The following is an 18,235-nucleotide window of genomic DNA, read 5'->3' on the forward strand; positions in this document are numbered from 1 at the left end:
GCCAGGCTCAATGTCTTGGGTGTATGCCTCGTAGCGGGCATCAGCCAGATCAGGCACATCTGTCGGCTGCATTTTTGCCTGCGCAGGGGCACAGAAATCTCCTATAAGTGCTGGTAGGGGTGGTCACAATATCCTGTGCCTTACACTATCTTGCTTGTTGGGCAGTGAGGCATTTGAGCAGAGGGCGCACTGCATCATAGAAGCGCTGATCGTGGATGCCCTGCTTGTTCTTGGGGCGCTGAAAGCCTTTTGAGATCGTGTTGCCGCAGAGCAGAGGATACTGTTCGTTTGTTAAGTCATCTGCATACAGCACGGTCACGGTGAAACACACGATAGCAAGCCCTCGCAGTACTGCCATTCCAGAACGTCCATAGCATCACACTTTATATGCTGGATATACTGAATGAAACGTGATCATTGCGCCTGGAGGAAACCCCAGCCGTTGTTACGAAAAGCCAAAACTCAAGGACGCCATATGTAACTTCCTTTTGAGGACATATCGCTTGCAGAGTGGCACACACATATCTATACGGTACCCTAAGTCATAAGTGATGCAGAGAAACGTATATGAAAGTGTCGTATGGGCAGACGTCTATGACTCACTGAAACCCTCTTACTCCATATTGCTCAGCGACGGAAATACCACACGACATTCCTCATTGAAATGCATTGAAGCCTTATCTCTTCTAAGTCTTCTAATCTATCGTGGATCGGTATCCGTGTTGGACGACTGCCCTTCTGGGTTTGAGTGACGTGCATGGGATCGGGTGACAACCAAACCCCAAATTTTTATGCGAAGCTACGCACCTTTCAGGTCACATCTGATCCCCTTGATCCTCTGCCTGACCGACACGCTCTTGACGATTGCCACAATCACCACTACCGTAGCCAGGCATATGAGGAGGGCAACTAGGCCGGCGATCCAGCGCCGCCTTATATTCTGTTTGTTTCTCAACGCTGGCGATGGAAGTTGCTGCTCAGGCTGCTTTGAAAGTGACAAGTCATTGCGAAGTTTTGCATCACCGCCCAAAGTTTCAAGATCGAAGGGTATGTTTGTCATCCTCACAGTGTCGGGAATCCCAACTCTACAAAGGAAATATCCTTCGAATCGTAGAAGACTCGTCACAGTATTCAAGATTTATATTTGTAAGGAAAATCTGACTACACCGGAGCCTTGCGCTGTTTTATTGCAAGCATCGAGGAGCGTGCCCCTCGTTATGCTCCAACCTCGAAACTATCCCCACACACTCTTGCTTGTGCCCTGCCCGACCGACATAGCGGCGACTGGTCAAACGGAAAATCTTTGGCTTCTTCAATCGATGACGATAAAACACTTGAATAATGAACAGATTCGAGAAGGACTCCCACTGTAACGCCAGGCTTGTGTAGGGCACTTGGCGCCATAGCTCTTCTGCAGTGGGGAGAGACTCCAAGAAATTAGCACTGTCCAATATGCACACAAAGGAATGTGGAAGCGCTTCCAGCTGCAGCACATGATTTTGGATGCTGGGTCTCGCCAGTGAGAAAATTCCACTTCAAAGGTTGCAGGGCGCAGGAATGCAAATGTCAAGTGTTGGAGCATCGAAAATTTTCAAGCTTGCCAAGCTTGGCAAGAGTTTACAATGAGCTTGGGGATGGATGCTGCGCGAATTTTTCTAAAATTGAAAGAGCTCAGGTCAGTGCAAACAATCCTCCAGAAAGATGCAGGGTCCATGCAAAGGGACCAGCGCCCAGCATCAATCTTATTTACAGCGAGTCTTAAACATGTACACAATTACTCACGCTCCTAAAGCAAACCAATGCTGTCAGCATCAAGCTGACCTCCACGTGGCACCTCGACAGAATAAACAGATCTAACAACTAATGTATCCCTCGTTATGGACTGCGTTGTTGTGTGCAGAACTCGATCAACAAAGTCATTATAGGGCGCCATGCTCTATTGATCACGCCGCCTCCGCCTCACTCGAACTCACATCTTGACAGCAAATCCTACGTATTCGCGCAGAACACCTACACGGCCTAAAGAATGGTGCACCAGCAACCTGTAAAACATAATCTTCTCAGGACCTTGCCAAGCCGCTTGCATATGCAGGGAAGTCTTAAAGAAGTAAGGTAGCACTAATGTAGCACCTGACTCCATTGCAACGAAGGCAACCTGTCACCCCAGGAGCGCCCTGGCCCTGCAGTAGATGCCACTCACACTGGCAAAGAGTGCAAGCCAAGACCAGCTAAGGTCTCACTCAAAATAGCGACAATGGATCAGAAAGGACTCCCCCACCCCCCAAAGAGTCACCACGTCAAAATCTGCCGAGGACACAGGCAGCTGAGGACAGCCAAGCTAATGTGCTGAACCAAAGGACGGTCTTTCTCAATGGACCTTAAAAGTGCAACGCCAAACACAGCAGGAGGGCTCCTGTAAAACCAGGAGGAAGAGTGGCTGTGCCATGGTACAAACAACTTCCTAATCTACAAAAGTGGTCGACCTCTGATGCATCAGACCCCCAGGGGCAGCCAGGCCATGCAAGCCGTTACACCCCCCCCTCACCACAAAATTGGATCAGTTTACACCCACACTCTCCCAGCAGATTTTGCGCAACTGCTGCCAAGCTTCCGGCTCTCTCCCTCCCCCTGCTTGCAAGCCTCTTAAACCAGAGCCGTTCCAGCATGGTTCGCCTCACAACACCTAAGCTGTGAGGTGGGTAACAATCAGGCTGCAACCAGCTGCTTTTCCCCGGCCTGGAGGCTGCCATTGGAGCGGCTGCTGGGCTGCTGCGACAGGAATGAGTCAACTGCGGTGGCCGCGTCGCGGCCCTCGCGGATGGCCCACACCACCAGGCTCTGCCCGCGCCGGCAGTCGCCCGCTGCAAACACGCCCTCGATCGACGTCGCAAACTCGCCAAACTCCGCCTGCGGGGACATTAGTGACTTCCCATCAGCACATTGTCCGGGCTCTGCTGCTTGTGCAGCAAACTGAGGCCTGGCCGGCTGGTCCGATGATCCGACAGACACTGGCGTCCAATTGCAGGCAGCCTGACTTATAATGATGCGCGCAAGTCAAGTCAGAACCTGGTGCAATGATGCTACCTGCGACGGATGGTTTTTTGGTGCAACAGCTTGCAGCAGCCCCGGAGTCACCCACCATAGATCGTACACGACAAAGCAGGAAGGAGAGCATCCAGGGAGCATGCAGACAAGGAGCTGATGCGGGTGGCAAGTGCGCACCTTGAAGTTGGAGCGGGGGTCGAGGTCAATGCCGAGGGCCTCAGCGAGGGTGGCCTCGGGTCCCAGGAAGCCCATGGCCAGCAGAACCAGGTCCGCCTCCAGGATCTCGCTGCTGTCCGGCACCTCCACCAGGTTGGGACGGCCGCCGTTCTCTGAAGGCTCCCACCGCACCTGCGCGCGGCATGTGCACTGAACTTGGAGGGTGCAATATAATCAAATTTGCCATTACGTAAGACTTCGTATAGAGGAGGTCACACAGAGGGAGTTAGAAGGAGCGGCGTGCCTGCACGATCTCGATGCCCACAACACGGCCCTGGTTCAGCACGAAGCGCTTGCTCATGACGTTGTACTTGCGCGGGTCCTTGCCAAACGCGGCGGCCGCCTCGGCGTGGCCGTAGTCGATGCGGAAGATGCGCGGCCACATCGGCCATGGGTTGTTCGCCGCGCGGCTCTCCGGCGGCTTGTCCATCAACTCCAGGTTGATCACCTGCCACAAAAAATTATACCGCTCAATAACCCCTCTACATCTTAATCTGCTCATAAATCAACCTTGTGACTTAGCGCATGCTTAGGAGAACTGACGGGCAGGAGACAAGAGGAGAATGATGTGGAGGAAGCAAACGCAGTGGCATTGGCAGATGTACAAGCGGAGATAGAGATACTGGCAGCACCTGCTTGGCGCCGTGGCGAACGCTGGTGCCGATGCAGTCCGTGCCGGTGTCACCGCCTCCGATCACGATCACCGCCTTGTCCTGCAATTTGAACTCACTCAACTTCAGCAGAAGCCCAGCCGACAAGCACTCTCTTCAACAGAATAGCAGGGAAAATGTAGAGATGTGCAATAATGAAAGAAGAGACACAAGGCAGTGTCCAAAGCTGACCGTCCAAGAATCAAGGTGCTTCATAAGATAGATAAAATACGCACAGAAGGCAGCACCTTCCTCAGGCTACAGAAGGCAGTCTCATCTTTAAAGCTAGGCAGCTTTACCTTGGCGGAGATATAGTTGCCGTCTGCAAGGTTGGAGTCGAGTAGGGACTTGGTGTTGGCGGTCAGGAACTCCATGGCAAAGTGAACGCCCTCGGCCTCGCGCCCGGGAATGGGCAGGTCGCGCGGCTTGGTGGCGCCCGCAGCCAGCAGCACGGCGTCGTGCTCTGCGCGAACATCCTTCATGTCCACGTTCTTGCCTACGTGCGCGTTCGTGACGAAGCGCACGCCCTCAGCCGCCTGTGGCACCGTTACACATCAGCAAAGCGGCCGGCATCCTTTTAGGCCCTTTGCGGTTGAATTTGATTGGAAACAGACCCTGAAGAATGTGTCAGGATTGAGAGTTTGTCCCAGAGGATACCAACGGGACACTGTCCAGACTCGGAAACGATTAGCATCTCTCCAAGACCACCCTTCCACTCATGTTGAGGCAGTTCCCAAGGAAGCCCCATTCCTCTAAAGACAGCAGGAGACATGCAGGGCACGTTTAGAGGGTAGGAGAAAAAGTTGGGTCGCCAGATATAAGCAGGGCAAATCACAGGGGAGGAAGAGGAAGGGCGGACCATGAGGTCGACACGGCGCTGGACGACGTCGGTCTTGTCGGTCTTCATGTTGGGCACGCCGTACATCATGAGGCCGCCGATGCGGTCGGCGCGCTCGTACACCGTCACGCTGTGGCCCATCTTGTTCAGCTGGTCCGCCGCCGCCATGCCCGCCGGACCGCTGCCGATGATCGCCACCGTGCGCCCCGTGCGCACCGCCGGCGGCCGCGGCACCATCCACCCCATCTCAAATGCCTGCACTCACACAAATAGCAACACTCTTCACTGCCCTGCATTGTGCCTGCGCAAATGCTCCCACCCATGCCTGTATGATGCTCCCTTCCTTGCCTGAGTGTTGCAGACCATTTGCATTCCTACGAGCACCCAATCTCCCTCAAGTAAAATGACAGCAAAGGTGGCATATGGCTGCAAGGTAGTGATGCTGACATGGGTCAGGGTGCGCTGTAATCTAGCATTGTGCAAAGGGGGAGCAAAGGAAGGAAGAGAGGGGCAGACCTTGTCGATGATGGAGACCTCCATTGTCTTGATGGTGACGGGGGGCTCGTTGATGCCGAGGACGCAGGAGCCCTCGCAGGGCGCGGGGCAGACGCGGCCGGTGAACTCGGGGAAGTTGTTGGTCTCCAACAGCCGGTACAGCGCATCCTTCCACCGCCCCTGGTACACCAGCGCATTCCACTCCGGGATCTTGTTGCCCAGCGGGCACCCTGCATCCATCAACCCAGCCCTGTCAGCATCTGACTCGCGCATAACCCCTTGTCCGCCATTGCCATGAGCCAAATCTTGCCTGTTTCCTAGCAGGCATCGCAATGCAGAAAGGGTCCATGTGGCCAATAGGGAGCAACAAGCATGCACCACCTAGAGGTCCATCTGGTCTACTAGGGTGAAAGTGGAATAACAGATCAAGGAAAGAGGGTAAAGGGGGTAAACCAGGAAGCAGCGTGTGCGCACCGGAGTCGGTCTGGTGGCAGAAGGGGGTGCCGCAGCCCATGCAGCGGGCGGACTGCGTGGAGAGCAGGTCGGCGTGCTCCGCGGTCGGCAGCTTGGCCAGCACCTCGCCCCAGTCCTTCACGCGCTCCTCAACCTCACGGTATGGCATCGGGTTCCTGCGCCACACACAATCCTCTTTCAGCCTGATTTCCCATGAAGGCTTCAGCCGACCAGGCGCCCTTACCCCACACAGCGTATTCAATGGCCCTATTTGACCGAGTTGCCATGCCGCCATATGCATGTTCAAAACATCTCTGCCCTGGACAGGAGCACGGTGGCAGAGAGAAGAATAACAGATGGCGAGGAGGAGGAGGATGAGAACACTGCAAGGAGCTTAGGCAGGGCCAAGTGTGCATGTCTCTCCAGGACACAGGCACAAGGACATCGAAGGGTGATACAAGGCGCCGCAGGTTAGAGAAAAACATGGGATGAGGAAATAGGGAGGGACCTGCGGTAGTCGATGAAGCCGCGGTGCTTGATGGGCTGGCCGGCGGGCAGCACGGAGGGGCGGGTGGCCTCCCATGTGGGCACCCGGCCGGCCACGACAACGCCCTCCTCGGCGTCGCGGTACAGCCGCTCCAGATCTTCGCGCGGGTCGTTCTGGTGGAAGGAGCCGCTGCGCGACAGCGCCTTGAGCTCCGCGAAGGCGTCCTTGTCCTCCAGGCCCGCCTCTTTCGCTGCCTTCTCCTCCGCCTTCCTCGCCTCCTGCACATGCAAGCATGCATCTTATGAGCAGACATATCCTTCCTACACACAATTCACAGTGTAAGCACTGCACTGCCTTCCAGCTCACGAGCATGCGTAGATGCCCCTTATTTCCATTGCGAACCTTTCCACACATAAGATTGCATGCCAGAGAAAGCCTGCGGCAAAGACTCAGAGCTCCAGACAGAACTCATGCAAACCAATTGTCTATAGATATCTGTAGCTGGAAAGCTACTAGAAAGAATGGCAGGCAGGAGAGGGAGTCCGAGCTTGAAATTATTAGGAAAGGCGGCACACCTTGGTGTCGGCCTTGTCCTTGATGGCGCGGGCAAACTCGTGGGGGAAGACCTTGACAAAGTCAGCCTTGGCGGTGTCCCAGTCGTTGAGGATAGAGCGTGCGACCGCGCTGCCCGTGTACTTGAGGTGGCGCTGGATCAGACTCACCAACAGCGACTCGTCCTGCAACGCACCATTGCCCCTCAGCTGAGCCTTTATCTTAGCAGCAAGAAGGGGCTTGTATTGATGGTATACCTTTATGCCTATCAAACACCCTGATACATGAGCTCCCTTTTGTATCTCAGAATCAAACGGTTGTCCATCCATTTTGGCGTCAAACAATCATTCCTTCATCCATCAAGTGTTCCATTACCTTGGCGTCTACAGCTTCTTTCCACTGTTAAAACCCATCCATTGAATTTGTAGATCACATCAGCACATCAAGAAAGAAGTACGGCGCGGGCACTACCTCAACGTCCTGCAGGGGGCTGAGGTCACCGGAGACATCCTCATTGCAGAGGGAGGGCATGCGGCGCTCGGGGTCGTACACAAAGGCCAGCCCGCCGCTCATGCCGGCGCCAAAGTTCTTGCCGGTGCGGCCCAGGATCACCACATTGCCGCCGGTCATGTACTCCAGCCCGTGGTCGCCCACGCCCTCCACTACCGCGTTCGCACCGCTGTTGCGCACGCAGAAACGCTCCGCCGCCACGCCCGAAAAGTACGCCTCGCCCTGCGCACCAACAGAAATTATAAATAATAGAAAATTATAATCTGGAACATAAGTGCTGTATCGTTTAGGCAATAAGAATCTCCTGTGCTTGCCCTGATGTAATTCACACGAAACATGCCCAGTTGCTAATCCGTCACCATATTTGCATGCAGACAGTGACTGGGTATGTTGTGCACGCACATGTCCTGAGCAATCTAGGATGATTAAGCATGCAAGGTAAGAACGGCAGCAGACTGAGCGGTCGGGGCAAAGCGCGCACCGAGGTGGCGCCGTAGAGGCAGACGTTGCCGACGATGATGTTCTCGGCGGCTTTGAAGTCGCAGTCGCGCGGCGGGTACACGATGACGATGCCACCGGAGAGGCCCTTAGCCACGTAGTCATTGGCGTCGCCCTCCAGCTCCAGAGTGATGCCCGGGCACAGCCAGGCGCCCATGGACTGCCCAGCGTGCCCCGTCAGCGACACGTGGATCGTGTTGTCCGGCAGGCCCGCGCTCCCAAACCGCTTGGTCACCTGCGCGAATTCCGGCACGCCGATCATTCTTTGTACAAAGAAAAGAAGGGCACCAGATCATCTTGTGGCTGCACAACTGCCATAGCATGGTTCTGCCGCTGGCCCGCTGTGAAATGGGAAGAAAATCTGGAGGGCTGTCACCCATGAATCCCCTGCTTCTTGTCACAAGATAGACAGCACGGGCCAACAGAATTTTTACCAAGAGGAAAGACCAATTCAATTGCATTGATCAACGTCACAATGTCTGCCTTGGTCTGTGCATCGCGCTTCAAGTATAAGAAGACAGCCACGAGAGTTTTATTGCCAAAAAACATAGGCACAGCGCGCACCTCGTGGGAGAGGGTGGTGCCGATGGCGCGCTGTGTGTTGATGGCCTCCGCCTCAATGTACACGGGCACCGGCTTGGCGTTGCCGAAGGGCAGCGCTGGTGCACACCTGGGAATCAGCGTGATGTCCAGCCCATTTTCCAGCCCATGGTCCTGCAGCCAAACACCATTTAATTAACAGTTTTGTGTATTGTGATCTTTGTTATTGGCCTCACTCTCTGATTGAAGCATACAAACATGAGCGCAGTTTGGGCAATATGAGCCTGTCTCTAAAACAAGCAAAGGGCCAGCATTGACTGGGAGAACATGCAATAGTGGGGAGATACATGCCAGGTTCAAGGTGCACAGAGAGTGCGTGCCTGTGCCATGATGCATCGCTGGGCGGCGCCTGGTCGCAGCTCGGAGGCGGGGGTCAGGATCTTCTCCAGGTCGATGCCTGCCAGCTTGGGGTTGGCGTTGATGACATCCATATCAGCCTGCCACATCACAACCAACTAAGCTGACACAGCAGCATCATGAAGGAGGTATCAAAATCTGCATGCTGTCTATTGCTGTAAGAAGAATCGATGCACGTACACATCCGTAAGAGTGAGTCACCTCAAGCATGTCAGCGCGGCCGACCATGTCGTTGACATTGGTGAAGCCCATGTCGGCCATGTACTCGCGCAGCTCCTCCGCGACCAAGAACAAAAAGTTGATCACATGCTCCGGCTCACCCGCAAACTTGGCGCGCAGCTCAGGGTCCTGTGCACCAGCCAAAAAGGGTCAGTCACCAACACAAGAACAAGCGGAAGATGTGGCACCCGGCTAGAAAGGAATAATCCACGAACATCAAAACTCTCAAGGGCATAGCAGTATTCACAATGTCAAAGGACCTGCATGGCGTGATTGGCATTGGTCTCACTCTGCCTCACGGACACAAAGATCCCTCCCTATCCACTCAATCATGTTGGGCCTAACAAGAACATGCAGGCAGCAAGGTGCGCAGGTTGTATTATTATTTTACAAAGGGCATGGCGTGCGGACCTGCGTGGCGATGCCGACGGGGCAGGTGTTGGTGTGGCACTTGCGCATCATGATGCAGCCCATGGTGATAAGCGGCGCGGTGGCAAAGCCAAACTCCTCGGCGCCCAGCAGGGCGGCCACGGCAAGGTCGCGCCCCGTGCGCATCTGGCCGTCCGCCTGCAGCACAGTGCGGCCGCGCAGATCGTTCGCCACCAGCGTCTGGTGCGTCTCTGCCAGACCCAGCTCCCACGGCAGCCCTGAGCGCAACCACGGCAAAGTCAAACCATGTCAATTCTGCAGTCACAGCTCTTGCTACTCCTGCTTACTGAATTTACCGGCATGCCTCGCATCTTCTCCAGCAAGATCTAAAGCGCAGTCTGTGCACCAAGTCCTTCAACAAGCATTGTAGGAGGACAAGGGCCGAAAAGGTACAATATGAACAATACATCACCCTGGTACAGGTGCAAAACATTGCGCTGGAAAATCACACATGGAAGGCCCCAACATGTTTTGCCTTCTCCTCGATCCTTTTGCATACCTCTGAAAATACCAGAAGCGAAGCACGCACCTGCAGATTTGATGCTGGACCACTTGGCGGCGCCGGTGCCACCGTCGTGGCCGGAAATGAGCACGTGGTCGGCATGGCCCTTGACGACGCCGGAAGCCACAACGCCGACGCCGTTTTCTGACACCAGCTTGACGCTGACGCGCGAGCCCGGGTTGGCCGACTTGAGGTCGTAGATCAGCTGCGCCAGGTCCTCGATGGAGTAGATGTCGTGGTGCGGCGGCGGGGAGATCAGCCCCACACCGGGGGTCGAATTGCGAGTTTTTGCAATGTCCCCCTGCACAGATCCAAAACAATTCCTCAGTAACTTTACCCAGGTCTTGGTGAAATAAAAGAGGCGTGCGCTCTTTGGGTGCAGCCATGGAATCGTGGAATGCATGATGCCACACACGAAACACAACATGCACGCTGTGGTTTCACACAGAAAAGATCAAGAAGCACCAGATGCATGCTAGTCGAGTGAGGATAGAATTAGATAGGATGGTGGCTGGAGCGATACCACAGATGGAAAGTTATGAGCAAAGAAATGAGTACAAAAAAGCAGGAGAGTAATGTACCTGTACTTTCTTGCCGGGAAGCTCGCCGCCCTCGCCGGGCTTGGCGCCCTGCGCGATCTTGATCTGCAGCTCGTCGGCGTTGGTCAGGTAGTTGGCCGTCACGCCAAAGCGGCCGCTGGCAATCTGCTTGATGGCACTGCGCTGGGTGTTGCGCGAGCCGTCCGGGTTGGGCAGCAGCCGCCGAGGGTTCTCGCCACCCTCGCCTAACACACAAATCACCAAGGTCAGGCAGTCTGCAACAAATGCGAAGCAAAGCCCATGCAAGTCTGTTCATCGTTCCTGTGCGGTTTCAGAGAGGCTGCATGCGCTTCAAGATGTTGCAGCCACTCTAGATACCTTGGTGGTGATGCTTGTAGACAGCATTGGCTGCACCGTCAGTGCTGGCATGATGAGCCAACAAAGTCCTCAAGCAGAACAACCAAAATAAATACTGGCTGCAATACTGCAAAATGCACGTCCACAGACAAACACCAAATTAAGTCGCAAAATTATCCAGCGGCGGAGGGCACCTGTGTTGGACTTGCCGCCGATGGCGTTCATGGCCTCTGCGAGCGTGGTGTGGGCCTCCAGCGAGATGGAGCCGTATGACATCGCCCCCGTGCAGAAGCGCTTAACAATCTCCTTTGCCGGCTCCACCTGGCAACACCGCACTTCATACCCTCAGCATCTGCTCTGCACATTGTAACTGAGCCCATATCACCTTTCTTATGCATTTTAAAGGCCATGAGGCTCACATTGATAGAATAATTGATCAGGCCTCGTCTGCTCGTTTAAAAAGGCTGCTCTGATCGAACCTGGGCAGCTGTAGCAAAAAACAGCCCTGGTAGTTACAGATAGTAACAGGAGAGCCATGGCACGCACCTGGTCAAGGGGCACGGCCTTGCCGGGTTTGAACTTGAGCATGCCGCGCAGGTTGATCTGCTGGTTAAGCTTTTGGGTGAGGCGCGAGTACTCGCGGTATGCCTCGCGGCTGTTGTCGCGCGCCGCCTCCTGCAGCTTGGCCATCACCATCGGGTCGTTCAGGTGCACCTCGTGCTTCTCGTTATTCGCCGCCCTGCGCAGCGGAATTTGACACACAGGGGTCAGCACAGCTCAGAGAGTGCTCAACGACATGATGGCCAGTGGAGGCATCATCCAAATACATCCCACGCCAGGATCGCTGGCGCCCTTGATTCAGGAAAAGCGCACCGCATGCCAGGTGACAAAATATAGATGCAGCAGGTGCGACACCCGTGCAAGGAGGAAAAGAAAACAAACACGGGGCAAGGGCGCGCACCTGTAGTGGTAGTCGCCCGGGTCGGGCAGGGCATAGGCGTCGGCGGTGCCCTCGGGGAAGGCGGTGCCGGAGAAGGCAAGAGCGTGCTGCGCCAGCGCATCGGCCGCCAGGCCCTCAAAGCCGATGCCGCCGATGCGCGAGGGCGTGCCTGCAAAGCAGGCGTCCACCACGGGCTTGGCCAGGCCAAGTGCCTCGAAGATCTGAGCGCCCTTGTACGACGCGATCGTGGAGATGCCCATCTTGGCCATCACCTTGAGCACGCTTGCGTTGATCGCCTGCGCGCAGCACCACCACATCTCATTGGTTGGGAATTTACTAACTCAGTATGTTCCGGCGTGTGCCCTTCTTCAAGAAGGCATGCGCTTGTTTCATGGAAGCTAAAAATGGCAGTCAGCATACTATCGAGGATAAATTCAAAGCCTGCAAAATAGCTGAAGGCACAGCAGCATGTATAGCATTGGTGGCGGCCACACCCAAAGGGCTTGGGAATTCAGAAAAAAATCATCCCACAGGCGCACCTTGATGTACTTGGTGGCGAGGGCGTCGTCGGACTCGTCGGCCTTGAGCTTGCCGTCCTCGCGCAGGGCGGCCAGCGTCTCAAAGGCGAGGTAGGGGCAGATGGCGTCGGCACCGTAGCCGATGAGCGTGCAGAAGTGGTGCACGTCGCGCACCTCGGCGCCCTCCAGCAGCAGCCCCACCCGGCTGCGCATCTGGCACCGCACCAGGTGGTGGTGCACCCGCCCACACGCCAGCAGCGTCGATATCGCCACTCGCTCCGGCCCTGCATCAACGCGCATTCCCCAAATTCACATCACCACAAAGAGAGCGCACAGAAGCATTACAAATTTACAAGGAGCACATCTTGCTGATGATAGAGACATGGCAAGTAGCACTTCCTAGGATGATGACAGGCCCTGCCTGGGTTGTAATTGCCATGCAAATTGGAAAACGGGAAGCATAGACACACGAAGACAGAATGCTGTGCATTCAGTCATTAACCATGAGCAGCTGAGAGTATAACCTACCAAGATAGAACCTTAAGTCATGCGGGCAAAGAGCGCACCCTGGGCGCGGTCGGAGAGGACGATGAACTGGAAGCCGGCCTCGATGGCGGCGCTGGCCTCGTCGCAGATGCGCTGCAGCGCGCTCTCCAGGCCGACCGTGCCCTCGGAGAGGGGCCAGGTGGCGTCAATGACCTTGGTGGACCAGCCGCGCAGGTCCATGTTCTTGAACGCCTCCATCTCCGCCGGCCGCAGGATCGGCTGCATCAGCTCCAGCCTGCAGGTAGGAATGGCAGAGATCGGATTCCCAAAGCACACAACATATCCCGAAGCTGCAAGGTGCAGTCTCGAGACAGGAGACCCTCTCCAACACGAGGATCTAGCATCATTTCTACCCTGGTCTGGTCCTTATTGCCAATGTCCCCACTGAGGCGGCAAGGTCCTGCCAAGATTGCTTACATGCTGCTGCAGAAAGCTCGCGGGAGGTTTGTGGGTGGGGTGCAATTGTGGACGAGGTGTGCGCAGTTGCATTGGTGTGTGAGGGTCCACACCTCCTGGCCTGGCAGGGCTTGCCAATGTCGGTGATGTCGCCCTCGGGGCCGATCATGCACCGCGTCGATGTCACCACCTTCTCGCGCAGCGGGTCCAGCGGCGGATTCGTCACCTGGATGACCATAATGACATCATCAAACACCCTTCGTTGGAACAAACCCTCAAGAGTGTGCATTCAGCTCTCCCTCTCTGGACAGATTGTCCGTGACTGCTCAAGTGACTATGCGGATTTCGGATGAAAATCATGCTTAATGCACGGTGTGGTCAGGGCATTTGAGAGATAAATTCAGCAGCACTGCAGAGCTATGTCACGGGTGAGGACAAGGCAGGCATGCTGAAAGGGAAGGGGAGGGGCACCTGGGCGAAGATCTGCTTGAAGTACTCGTAAGTGAGCTTGGGGCGGTGGGACATGCAGGCCAGGGGCGCGTCGTTGCCCATGGATCCCAGCGGCTCCGCTCCAGTGCGCGCCATGGGCACCATCAGCAACTCCAGCGTCTCCATCGTGTACCCTCCCGCCTGCAACCGCGTCTCCCATTGCATCAGCACTCATCTCTTGTTAGTCCGCTTATTCTAGAGGAGCAACTGAGGAAATGGGCCCTGTCGCGTTATGGCCTGCCCAAATGTTACATTGAGCTGCAAAAAGACAGAAAACGGGGAGCTCGAAACAACAGCAAATCCACACGTAGATCCAGACTGCAGACGTGAGAATTTTCCAGCATGTGCCTATGTGCGCACCACTCTAGTTTGTCCCTTCACAATCAAGCACCCACATGTCAAGACCAAGGCAGCCGCTGCAACAAGGACGGGAAGAAGAGGACAACCAGCAGGAAAGCTTTCATCAGGCAAGCTAAGTGCGCTTGGGCCTGAAGGAGGGTGGATGTACCAAAGGGTCTGGAGCCTCACCTTGAGCAGCTTGAGCAGGCGCCTGGTACCAGTCTCCTCCTCTGAGCTGTGGCTGGCAGAAGCGCCATTGCTGGTCAAGTGCGCCCCGTTGCCGTTTGCGGACGTGCCGTTGCCATTCGCCTGTGCATGTCCACACATCCATCTTTAATCCCACGCAATAGACTCTTACAAAGCAGATATGGAAGAAATGGGTCGCTCCTAGGCCGCCTGAAGGAGATTGTAGCAGCCAGACTGCCTATTGGCGAACACAGCACAATCACAGATAAACATTCACACAGCAGCAGACTCACTCAACCGGCCTCGGAATGGCAACAAGGACCACAGGAGGGCGGCGCGCACCGCCGCGGCGGCTCCGTTGCCGTTGCTGGATGCGCCGTTGAGCAGGACGGGGGCTGCGGGCACAACTGGGAGCGGAACGCGCAGCTCGGGTGGCACAGAGTCCACCAGCTGCTGCAGGCTCACCGTTTCCTGCTCCAGCCACTCCCCGTACGGCCGCATTGTCGTGTAGCGCTCTTTCATCTGATCACCCACAAAATATGACAAATCAGCACAAGTAAGACCTCCTTCATCTGATCAATGGCGAAAAGTATCACTACTCAGCACGAGTCCTGAGCCATATGAGGGATCCTGATACTTGTGCTTCCCCTGCGCAATGAATACATGCAGGAGCTGTGCAACATTGCTCACATGCAGCCGGTGCAGGCTTGTGGGAGCGCCCCAGCTGGGGATTTGCAAAGTGGGGCAAGGGAAAAGGGCGGACCTCTTCGTCCTTGATGACGCGTCCGGCGTCAAAGTCGACGAGGAAGATGTTGCCCGGCATGAGGCGCCCCTTGGATGCGATGTCCCAGTTTGGCACGTCAACCACGCCCACCTCGCTCGCCATGATCTGCACATGCACCATTAAAATTTTAGGAATGTCGCACATCTGTCATCACGGATTTGTTCCTGTCATGCATTACACAATGAGTCAATGCCCTCACCAGCAACCGGATGCTAGTATCACTAAAAATCGAACCATTGTGCCTTGCTGGGGTCTCAGACCTGTTCTTGGTTATCGGGCCACAAATAATATTCGACCACTCTAATCTCATTTCTCTGTTTCCTCCTCTCTTCACTCTGTGTCCTCTTATAAATTTGGCAGCAGAATGACTGCAAAGCAACGAAAACAACCCCTGCAGCACGGAGGGGAACAGATGGCGCACCACGCGACCGGATTTGGTGAGGTAGTAGCGGCCGGGGCGCAGGCCGTTGCGGTCGAGCGTGGCGCCAATGTAGCGGCCGTCGGTGAATGACACCAGCGCAGGGCCGTCCCAGGGCTCCATGACCGCGCTGTTGAACCGGTAAAAGTCCTTCTTCGCCTGGCAAGGACAAACTCGTCCATCAGTTCCAAAGCTCAGCAGAAGTGCGTCGCTGATCTCTTGCACAACACTGGCACACCCGCATGACAAGACAGTGCAGTTGCTCAGATCACCAGTGCATGCAGTGCTGCTGTCACGTATTAGCAGCATGGCAGAGTCAAACAAAATAGAGGCATACTTCAGAGTGGGAGACTTAGATAGCAGTGGCACACAAGCACTCCTACCGTATCTCTCATTCAGGGACAAACAAGGGTGACTCGGAGGGGGCAGTAGCGCTGACCTGGGGCATGAGGGGGTCGTTCTGCCAGGCCTCGGGGATGAGCATCATCATGGCCTCGGGCAGGTCGCGGCCGGAGCGCACGAGCAGCTCCAGAACGGTGTCAAAGGAGCCGCTGTCGCTCTGCCATTCGGGCACCACCGGCAGCAGCTTCTCCAGCACCGCCTGCGGCAGGCCCAGCTCTGCGCACTTGAGCACGCCCTGCCTCGCCTTCATCCAGTTCTTGTTGCCCCGCAGCGTGTTGATCTCGCCTGCACCAGCCAGCACTCAGAAATGAGGAACGTTGTGTCCTTGCAACACAGCCCTGGCCCTGGGTAAGATTTGCCAAGAGGTCTCAACTCCAGAGTTCCCATTCTTTCCCGCTCTTTATGTTCCTTCCTGTAAGCTTCCAGGCCTCTGTAAATGTTCTCGAGCGTAATTCCAATTTCAATTTCACAATGCAAATTTCAATCTCCCCAATGCAGCAAAATGCCTCAGCTGCTGATGACACCTCTGCAATTTGCGGCCCTGGCAGATTGACCTTCCACAAGTAGCTTGTCACAAGGACGCCAAAAATAAATTGTAGGGCGCACCATTGTGGCCCATCATGCGCATGGGCTGCGCGCGGTCCCAGGATGGGAATGTGTTGGTGGAGAAGCGCGAGTGCACCAGCGTCATGTACGATATGAAGTCCGGCGCCTGCAGGTCGAGGTAGTATGTCGGCACCTGCGTGACATTCCCCGTCAGCCCTGTCTCCCGGGGACTCCTAAACTAATGTATCAGTCCCCTGCTGTCTCCCTTAGCAGTCCGTCTCGCTGCCCTCTTTGCTGGCTCCTCCTGTACTTAATGCAAAAAGAGACGCAAGTGAGATGCGTCGGCAGGCATGCAACGATTTCTGATGTCAAGAGTGGGGGTTGTGGGTGCGATATCTGCGCACCTGCTGCGGCATGAGCTGGCCTTTGTACACGATGGTGTGGGCGGAGAGCGAGCAGATGTAGGCATGCTTGTGGTCATAGCCCTTGCGGTTCCACTCGTGCTCAATCAGCTTGCGCAGGACGTAGAACTGCACCCCAGACACCCCTCAAACACCATTTCGCACTCCATCATGTCTAGTAGTGGAGGTTTGTAAGATACTGACTGATCCCACCATGTGCATGTAGACATCAACATGCTAAGGTTGGAATGCATGCCTGCGCCTCTGGATCAGGGGACGTGGTCTGAGGGGCGCCGCTCTTGGACAAGAAACACTGCTCCACAAGCGGCTCTGTGGCCTTGGCTGAATCGCCCAGGCCGGCATTGTTTGTGGGCACGCGGCGCCACGTCAGTACAGTGTGCCCCAGCTTCGCCGCCACCCTGCAGTACATCATTGATGGTGTTAAACGTGCATTGATTACTAGAGGGCTAGCATCCAAACAAATCCAGTAGGCGCCCACATGCCGAATGGGACAGCTTGGTATTTCCCACAGCAGCACATGCATGAGAAATCACACTTAGGTCAAACTTTCCCTGCCTAGGAGAAGGCTGGCACTGCTTCAAGCTTGATGCTACCAGGCTGCTGCAGGGTGAAGGCAATTGATATGGGTGATGCTCACTTGGCGACAATGCCTTTGGCTGCATGGTACTGCTCGGGCTCCCTGGGAAGGAAGAGCTGTGCAATGGCATACTCCTCCGGGGCTGGCAGCCGCACGCCGCAGTCCTCCCGGACCACACGCGAGAAGAAGTCGTGCGGGATTGCCACCAGGCAGCCAGCACCATCGCCTGAAAGGCAGGTTGGGTGTGGATCGTGGTCAAAGCCTGATGGAAAATTCTGCTTCACAGCGCGGTAGGAGGCGCCAGACAGCTGGGTATTAAGCTTTCAGCTTTTGCAGACATGCAGATCAGGATGTTCATGTTGAAGGAACTACTGCACAAAAAATACATATGGTGCGCTTTTTACGTCTCAAGTATCTCCAGATATCCCACTCGATATCTCTACAGAAGCTGGAAAGCAGAGGCGCACCTGAGTTGACTTCGCAGCCACAGGCTCCTCTGTGCGTCATGCGCAGCAGCATTTCAAGTGCGTTCACCACGCAGCTGCGGGTGGGCACTTTGTTGAGCTCGCCGATGAACCCCACCCCGCAGGCGTCCTTGTCGTTGGCGGGGTCCACCAAGCCCCGCGGCTCGTCCCATGTGGTGTTGTGCGCCATGCTGACAATGGACAAGCAGTTTCCACGGCCAGGGCCGCGAGGCCGCCACTGCAGGGACCCACGACCTCCATGGAGCCGCTTCGGAAGGGCTTGCACCTGTCGCACAGAAAGGCGCAATGCTGTGAATCGTACGTCAGATGCATGACCATGAGGCAGATAATATACTCAGACACATCCACTGAAGGTATTCCATGCATCCGTATGAGTATCGGCCGGGGGACCCTCAATCTGGGCGGCCCCATTGTCCAAGTTATTGTCCCTGCAGGGTGTG

The 18,235-nt window shown here is 55.6% G+C and overlaps 1 protein-coding gene across 1 annotated transcript; it reads right to left on the reverse strand.

Annotated features, from left to right (window-relative positions):
* Window positions 1-1,693: 1,693 nt before the first annotated feature.
* On the reverse strand, window positions 1,694-17,964 carry COCSUDRAFT_53183 (glutamate synthase, NADH-dependent; the record flags this gene model as incomplete). The annotated part of the gene is made up of 34 exons (XM_005648488.1): window positions 1,694-2,907; window positions 3,223-3,393; window positions 3,512-3,709; window positions 3,894-3,974; window positions 4,211-4,447; window positions 4,771-5,004; window positions 5,266-5,474; window positions 5,719-5,873; window positions 6,206-6,462; window positions 6,760-6,921; window positions 7,208-7,468; window positions 7,728-7,979; window positions 8,309-8,458; window positions 8,665-8,781; window positions 8,903-9,049; window positions 9,332-9,567; window positions 9,879-10,152; window positions 10,433-10,635; window positions 10,942-11,068; window positions 11,294-11,486; window positions 11,709-11,983; window positions 12,227-12,489; window positions 12,772-12,986; window positions 13,261-13,373; window positions 13,619-13,789; window positions 14,504-14,683; window positions 14,925-15,050; window positions 15,367-15,522; window positions 15,803-16,050; window positions 16,372-16,504; window positions 16,716-16,858; window positions 17,025-17,131; window positions 17,371-17,536; window positions 17,778-17,964. The coding sequence occupies 34 exons, from the start codon at window positions 17,962-17,964 to the stop codon at window positions 2,707-2,709; spliced, it is 6,348 nt and encodes a 2,115-aa protein (XP_005648545.1). The 3' UTR covers window positions 1,694-2,706.
* Window positions 17,965-18,235: the final 271 nt, after the last annotated feature.

Source organism: Coccomyxa subellipsoidea (genome assembly GCF_000258705.1).
Source record: "Coccomyxa subellipsoidea C-169, whole genome shotgun sequence".
Lineage (NCBI taxonomy): Eukaryota > Viridiplantae > Chlorophyta > Trebouxiophyceae > Coccomyxaceae > Coccomyxa > Coccomyxa subellipsoidea.